The 7,087-nt window shown below is 58.3% G+C and overlaps 2 protein-coding genes across 2 annotated transcripts in view; one reads left to right on the forward strand and one right to left on the reverse strand.

The window, feature by feature from the left end:
* SLC25A11 (solute carrier family 25 member 11) lies at positions 1-2,938 on the forward strand. The gene is made up of 8 exons (XM_082371094.1): positions 1-237; positions 838-990; positions 1,074-1,280; positions 1,467-1,557; positions 1,639-1,729; positions 1,816-1,915; positions 1,996-2,047; positions 2,184-2,938. The coding sequence occupies exons 1-8, from the start codon at positions 143-145 to the stop codon at positions 2,337-2,339; spliced, it is 945 nt and encodes a 314-aa protein (XP_082227220.1). The 5' UTR covers positions 1-142; the 3' UTR covers positions 2,340-2,938.
* GP1BA (glycoprotein Ib platelet subunit alpha) overlaps positions 2,550-7,087 on the reverse strand; it is a 27,102-nt gene continuing 22,564 nt past the window's right edge. The window contains exon 2 of the mRNA XM_082371068.1: positions 2,550-6,931. Coding sequence (XP_082227194.1) covers positions 5,078-6,925 — 1,848 coding nt within the window. The 5' untranslated portion in view covers positions 6,926-6,931 and the 3' untranslated portion in view covers positions 2,550-5,077. The remainder of the gene's footprint in view (positions 6,932-7,087) is intronic.

Below are 7,087 nucleotides of genomic sequence, written 5' to 3' on the forward strand. Positions count from 1 at the left end.
TGCGCCAACTTCCAGCTGGCGCTGGACCTGAGCTCCGGGGCGTACGCGCGCGCCCTCGCCCCTGTTGCGCGCGCGGTGTCACCTTGGGCGCGAGCGGGGCTGCGCGCGCACGGGTCCGGGAGCCGAGGGCCATTGAGTGGCGATGGCGGCGACGGCGAGTCCCGGGGCTTCTGGGGTGAACGGGAAGCCCCGTACCTCTCCTAAGTCCGTCAAGTTCCTGTTTGGGGGCCTGGCCGGGTAAGCTCAGGCCCCAGGGATGGGACAGGAGGAGGCAGGGACGGGTGCCAGGAACCGGGCCCTGTTCTTTGGGTGTGTTGCAGTGAACCGAGGTGACACGGGGTCATTGCTGTCCCCATCGTATTACGAGGTCCTTGATGGGCTGCTAGGATCTTTTCACCCATCGCAGGGCCCCTTCTGGGCTGCATACACGACCCCCACCAGGCCACCTGAGTTTCCCAACCCATTGCTTGGCTCCGCGGGGCGCTTTGGGGTTTCAGGTCATTGCATGGCTCCTGCTGGACTAGGTGGAGTCCCAGGTCATGAATGCCCACCTCTCCTCCTTGGGTCGGACTGGATGCAGTCTCTGGGTCACTGCTTGACACCCTGGGAGCTGCATGGAACACTTTCATTGCATGGCCCCTACTGGACCGCTGGACTTTTCAGACCCATTGCTCTTGGTACACGCAGAGACTCTTGTACACATGCCCACCAGCCTCCTGAATATGTAGTCAATCGCATGGCAGGCCCTGCCCTTTGTGATCTCTTGTTGCCGGGCTCCAGGGGAACTTGGTAGATCTGGGACACCTAGCCCTTGACTCCACCCCTGTCTTCCCCCAGGATGGGAGCTACAGTTTTTGTGCAGCCCCTGGACCTGGTGAAGAACCGGATGCAGCTGAGTGGGGAAGGAGCCAAGACACGAGAGTACAAAACCAGCTTCCATGCCTTCACCAGCATTCTGAGGGCAGAAGGGCTGAGGGGCATTTACACCGGGTACTGGGGCCAAAGGATGGGGGTAGGGTGTGGGTTGACAGCTCTAGACTTTGGCTTGATGCACTGACCCCTTCGCTCCCCAGGCTGTCAGCTGGCCTGCTGCGCCAGGCCACCTATACCACTACTCGCCTTGGTATCTATACTGTGCTGTTTGAGCGCCTGACTGGGGCTGATGGTACACCCCCTGGCTTTCTGCTGAAGGCCCTGATTGGCATGACTGCAGGTGCAACTGGTGCCTTTGTGGGAACACCAGCAGAGGTGGCTCTTATCCGCATGACCGCTGATGGCCGGTGAGTTCCAGGTCTGAGCCTGCCCCCAGCCCCATTCCCTGGAATCTAGAATGAAAGAACTGATTTCTTATTCTAGATCTAGAGCACAGCATTCACCTGTTCACAGCATTCTGGCTTCCCTTTCTTTGCTCCTGTGGGGGCAGGGTGGTCTATCCCAAACTTGGCCTCTCCCTACCTTCCCACCAGGCTTCCAGCTGACCAGCGCCGTGGCTACAAAAACGTGTTTAATGCCCTGATTCGAATTGTCCGGGAAGAGGGCGTCCCCACACTTTGGAGGGTGAGTGAAGGGGCTGGAGACTGGGGATGTGGGGTCAGGTCTTGGACATTTCTGACTTCTCCCCCATCCCACCCACCCCAGGGCTGCATCCCTACCATGGCTCGGGCCGTCGTCGTCAATGCCGCCCAGCTCGCCTCCTACTCCCAGTCCAAGCAGTTTTTACTGGACTCAGGTGAGACCCAGAGCTGGGCCCTCAGCTCCCAGCCTAGCCTGGGCCAGCTGTGAGCTGACTGCCACCCCCTGCTCTGCCTCCTCCAGGCTACTTCTCTGACAACATCCTGTGCCACTTCTGTGCCAGCATGATCAGCGGCCTGGTCACCACTGCTGCCTCTATGCCTGTGGACATTGTCAAGACCCGGTGAGTGTGCAGACCTGGGCCTGAAGACGGACGGGAGAGCCCCCTTTATGTCTCTCATGCCCCTGCCTCCTCTCCTTCAGGATCCAGAACATGCGAATGATTGACGGGAAGCCGGAATACAAGAACGGGCTGGTGAGGAAGCAGGGCTAGGGGCTTGGGCTGCAGGATTGGATGCCCTGGGAGTGGGGGTGGGGGATAGCTGGGTAAGAGGAAGAGGGTCCCAGAGGCCAGGTCCCAGCCTCAGTGCCATGCCTGCCTGACTGTCTAGGATGTGCTGGTGAAGGTCGTCCGCTACGAGGGCTTCTTCAGTCTGTGGAAGGGCTTTACACCATACTATGCCCGCCTGGGTCCCCACACTGTCCTCACTTTCATCTTCTTGGAGCAGATGAACAAGGCCTACAAGCGTCTCTTCCTCAGTGGCTGAGGCGAGCGAGGGGCCTGGAGCCGCTGTGCCGGGGCTCCCACTCGCCCGCTGCTCCTACAGTCAGTGTGCCCCCCAGGGGACCTAGACTCTGCTGCCCTGGGCCCCTCTATTTATTTTCCCTCCACAGTATGGTTCCCTCCTCTGTGATAAAGGACTTTTGGTCTGTCCTGCCCCTGCTCCAGCTCGCCCTCCTTGTCCTAATCATCATGATCTCTCTGTCCCTGCCTATGCCTTGCACGGAGGTGGAAAGCTCCCTGCAGATTTCTGGCCTCCTCTTGGGTATTAGTTTCAGGGCACATAGTACAGCAGAAGGCCCCCCTTCTCAGTGGGGAAACCAAGGCAGAGCTGAGGGGACAGGAGAGAGCCGAAGCTGTCAAGATGATCAAAGGTCTGCAGTGGGAGGACATGGCCCTTCCTTCCTCCCTCTCACTGAGGACGTAATCAATAAATTGGATTGATGACACCACCCCCAAATCTGGAGAGTTGTGGGCGCAGGAGGGGGAGGAGACTGGACAAAGAAGCGGATGCCCCTGGAGAACAGGAACTGGAGTTTTTAAGAAAAATTATTAAAGAAAAAGTATCCGCTGTTTTTATGCAAATGTTATGTAAATCAGTCATGTCGCAGCAGCTGAAGGGTGAGAAAAACCCAAACTCCAGGCCCTGTGTGTTGCTTCCCAGCCCCTCACTCAAGAATGCAACAGACGCCCAGGTCATCTCGTGTAATCCCCAGGAAAAACCTCTGGGGTCTGGTGACTGTTTCCGCAGCCTGAAGAGGGAGGGAATAGAGTCTGAGAGGGGAAGGCTGACCTGTCGGGGGCAGAGTGGGCACGGAGCCGGGCCCCCAGAGCCTGGAGGCTTGATGTGGGCTGTAGGCTGGGGAGAGTGACAGCCTTCTCCATTTCTTTAGGAGATGTGAGACTCCCAGGCCCTGCCCTCAAGGAGCTTAGGAACCTCTTGGGGCATAAAAGGGCATAGGAAGGTCAATTGGAAGGAGGGCTGGGCTGCACGAGGCCCGAAGGCTTCTCCAGAGCCAGGCCAGGGGACAGGCAGGCCAGGGGGCAGGCAGACGGCAGGTGGGAACTGTCGCCTTGGCAGAACCTCGTCAGTAGAAGTTGAGCTCAGCAGCCTGGCGGTGCAGTCGGGCCCTCCCACCTCTGCCTCTTCTCTTACCCTCTCCATGCACATGCTGGCCTGGGCCACAGGGGCCGCTTTGAGACACTTGAAGCCTGGACCTTGTCCTTAAGGAGTGCTAAGTCCAGAGGGGAGGATGACACAGGGAAACTGGGAGTCAGCAACAGACCGTTGCAGGGTGATGTGGGGCACCCGCGCCAGCCTGGGCGAGGGGAGACGGTGCACAGTACCCGACTGGCCAGGGAAGTGGGGCGGGGCAGCACCCCTGGCCCACTGAGAGCAAAGGCTTAGAGGAGAAACGCTGGGGAGCAGGTGATCTCTGCAAAGTTTGTAATAACTGGAGCACAGGCTGTGAAGTGTCTGCTGTGGGAGGGGAAGCCTCACTGTTAGATGGGTTGGTGCACGGAAGTTTTCGATCGCCAAGCTCAGGAGTTGTTCTCTATATCGGAAAGAGTTCAGAGCAGGAGAAAGATGCGGTCAGGGTTGCAGGTTAGGAGGACTCTTCCTGCACCATCTGGAGGAAGGGGTCTCCGTGGAGCCAGAAAGGCTCAGCCCTCACTCCCATTCTCTGGGCCCTAAGTGTTGGCTTGGGCTGGAGGCAGGAGAGAAAGCCCTACCCAACGTGGTCAGGTGAATGGCAGAATCCATGGCACCAGAGGAGAGAACTGGGCTCCATCTGCCTACCTCCTGGCTTGACAGCAGGAAACCGAGAGTAGTTCAGTAAAACCCACCAAGATGGCACTCACTGCCAGGCCCTCCCCTCCCCAGTCCTGCTGCCCCGGGCAGAGCAGGAGAGCTGCGTTTCTGAGGCCATAGGTGCCAGGAGGCACCCACCTGTCCTCCTAGTACTGCAGGTTGCAGGCAGATAGCCTCAGTAGTACCACTGAGCTCCCAGGAAACTTCTGGATCTTGAGCTGGAACTTGCTTGTGGTTGGCCTGGTGGGTGGTTACCCTTGGAGGAGGGAAAAGGCACCCCAGGCAGGGTAAGTGCAGGCCAAGACTAGAGCTTTTGGGAGTGAGCAGTGCAACTAGGGTGGGGCAGCTGGGGCCTTGGGAATACTGGTGACGGTGCCCCAGCCTCGTTTCCCTCTCCAAAAGAACGAACATTTTATTTTTAAATTATTTTTATGATACAAATAATATATGATGGTGGAAAACCAGAAAATGCTAAGCAGAGGAATAGAAAATAAAACCACCTGTATTTATACCATCCAGAGACAATCAGGGCTCACATCTTGACATCTCTTCCCAAGTTTCCTTCAATACACGGATACATGTGGGAACCGTGCTATATTCTGTTTGTTGTTTGCTTTTTCCTAAAACTTCCCCAAAGTGATGGTAATAACCTAGTGGTCTGGGAACCCCGCCGTCCATGCAGCATCAGGAGCTCTCTTTGTTCTGTGACCCACCCAACTCCTCCATCTCACTACCTCTCCAGATATGCTGGGTCTGGGATTGTGTGCCCGGGGTGAGCAGAGGAGGCTCCTGACAAAGAAGCAGTAATGAAGCCCTCCCCCGACCCTGTACTCTGTACCCACCCGCCCCCAGCTAGATCCCAATAGGAAAGCCCATCAGAGTCTCTCTCGAGGTCCCCAAACCACCCCCCCTCAGAGGCTGTGGCCAGAGTACCTAACGCCCACTGTCCCTAGCAGGTCCTGACCACGACCCATGCTCAGGGCTGAGGGCCGCCGTCCTGCCAGCAGAGGCCCCACACGGCCATTAGGCCGCACCCACAGGAAGAGGCTAGAGCGGAAAGTGGGGAGTGAGCCTTGGAGGAAAAGCAGCCAGGCCCGGGCCACTGTCACTTGCCTTCCCCTCTGCAGCTCTAGATGTGAGGTGTGCGTGACTGTGGCCAGGGCCTGTGGTTTCACGTGCTGGACCCAGAACAGCAGCAGGATGAGGACCACAGAGGCAAAGAGGAGCCAGAGGAGACCCAAGATATAGAAGCCCAGGAAGAGGCAGCAGAAGTCAGAGTTGATAGGGTTGTTTCTGGAACTCTCTGCATTCCACTGAGCCACCCCCTTGGCCTTCAGGAGGTTGACAAATTCAGAGATGGTGGCTGTGGTGGATTCTAAGATAGTGGGAAGTGAAGTGGGTTCTGTGGAGGTTAAGGATATGGTGGGTTCTGAGGTCTCGCTTGTGGGCTCTGAGGTGCTCGGGGCTGTGGGCTCTGGGGTGCTCGGGGCTGTGGGCTCTGGGGTGCTCTGGGCTGTGGGCTCTGGGGTGCTCGGTGCTGTGGGCTCTGGGGTGCTCGGGGCTGTGGGCTCTGGGGTGCTCGGGGCTGTGGGCTCTGGGGTGCTCGGGGCTGTGGGCTCTGGGGTGCTCGGGGCTGTGGGCTCTGGGGTGCTCGGGGTTGTGGGCTCTGGGGTGGGTTTTAGAGTTTTGGAGAATGTGATGGGTCCTGTAGAAATTCGGAACGTGGTCTGTTCCTTAGTTGGAGGCAAGGAGGACACTTGGGGGCCTAGCGGAGCAGTCGGCACTGAGTAAAGCAGGCCCCAGTGGGTGGTGTGGGCGCTGGTGTGGGTAGAGAAGCTGCCCGCAGCCCTTGTGGCAGGCACCTCATCATCCTCTTCGTAGACGTCGTAGTCTATGCTGTCCCTGTCGCCAGGGGTGTGGCAGCCCTCCCCTGAGTAGGTGTAGACAAACGTGTTGGGCAGATTGACACACCCCACGCTCGTCACGTTGGGGGTCATGGCCTTGGCGTCCACACCCTCCTTCCATATGTACACGTTGTTGGCATTGTCCTGCAGCCAGCGGCTGAAATAGAGGATCCCGCAGTCACAGAACCAGGTGTTGTCGTGGAAAAAAGAAAAAGGCAGGAGGAGGTCCCCAAAGAAGCCCTTTGGTATTGTGCGCAGCAAGTTCCGCTGGAGGTAGAGGGTGTCAAGTTCCTCCAACCCATCCAGGAACCCAGGGGGCAGCTCACTCAACCCGTTTTCAGCCAGGTTGAGCTTCTTCAGCTTGGGCGTGGGCTGCAGGAGCCGCGGGGGCAGAGTCTTCAGCTTGTTGCCACGCAAGTAGAGCTCATGGAGGTGGCTCAGGCCATCCAGGGCATCAGGAGACAATGAGGCCAGCTCGTTGAAGGAGACGTCCAGGGTATAGAGTGCCGGCAGCACCCGTCCCAACAAGGGCAGGCTTCTCAGCGTATTGTGGGATATAATCAGGGTCTCCAGCCGGGGCAGCGTCGCATCAGTCTGCAGGCTGGTCAGCTGGCACTTCTCCAGGTGCAGCTGAGTGAGGTGAGTCAGATTCACCATGGACACCATGGAGAAGGTGCCCAGAGGGTTCCCACCCAGGCGGAGGATGTTGGTTTCTGCTTGCAGATCTGGAGGTGGTGCCTTCAGACCCTTATTTTCACAGTTCATTTCCACCTCGCTGACCACTTTGCTGATGCCACAGATCGGGTGGGAGTGTGAAGGGCTTGGCAGCAGGAGCAGCAAGAGGAAGAGAGGCATGGGGACCTGTGGGCAAGGGGGGCTTGAGTGGGCACCCCTCCACCCCCCGGCAGTGTTCCTCCAGGCCCTAGCCCGCGCTGCAGCTTCCAGGATCCCTTCCAGAAACTCAGCTCCCACACCTCCCCGCCTCCACTCCCCTCTCCTCCCCTTGCCCCCCAAAGC

Source organism: Balaenoptera borealis, assembly GCF_965194805.1.
Source record: "Balaenoptera borealis genome assembly, chromosome: 20".
NCBI lineage: Eukaryota > Metazoa > Chordata > Mammalia > Artiodactyla > Balaenopteridae > Balaenoptera > Balaenoptera borealis.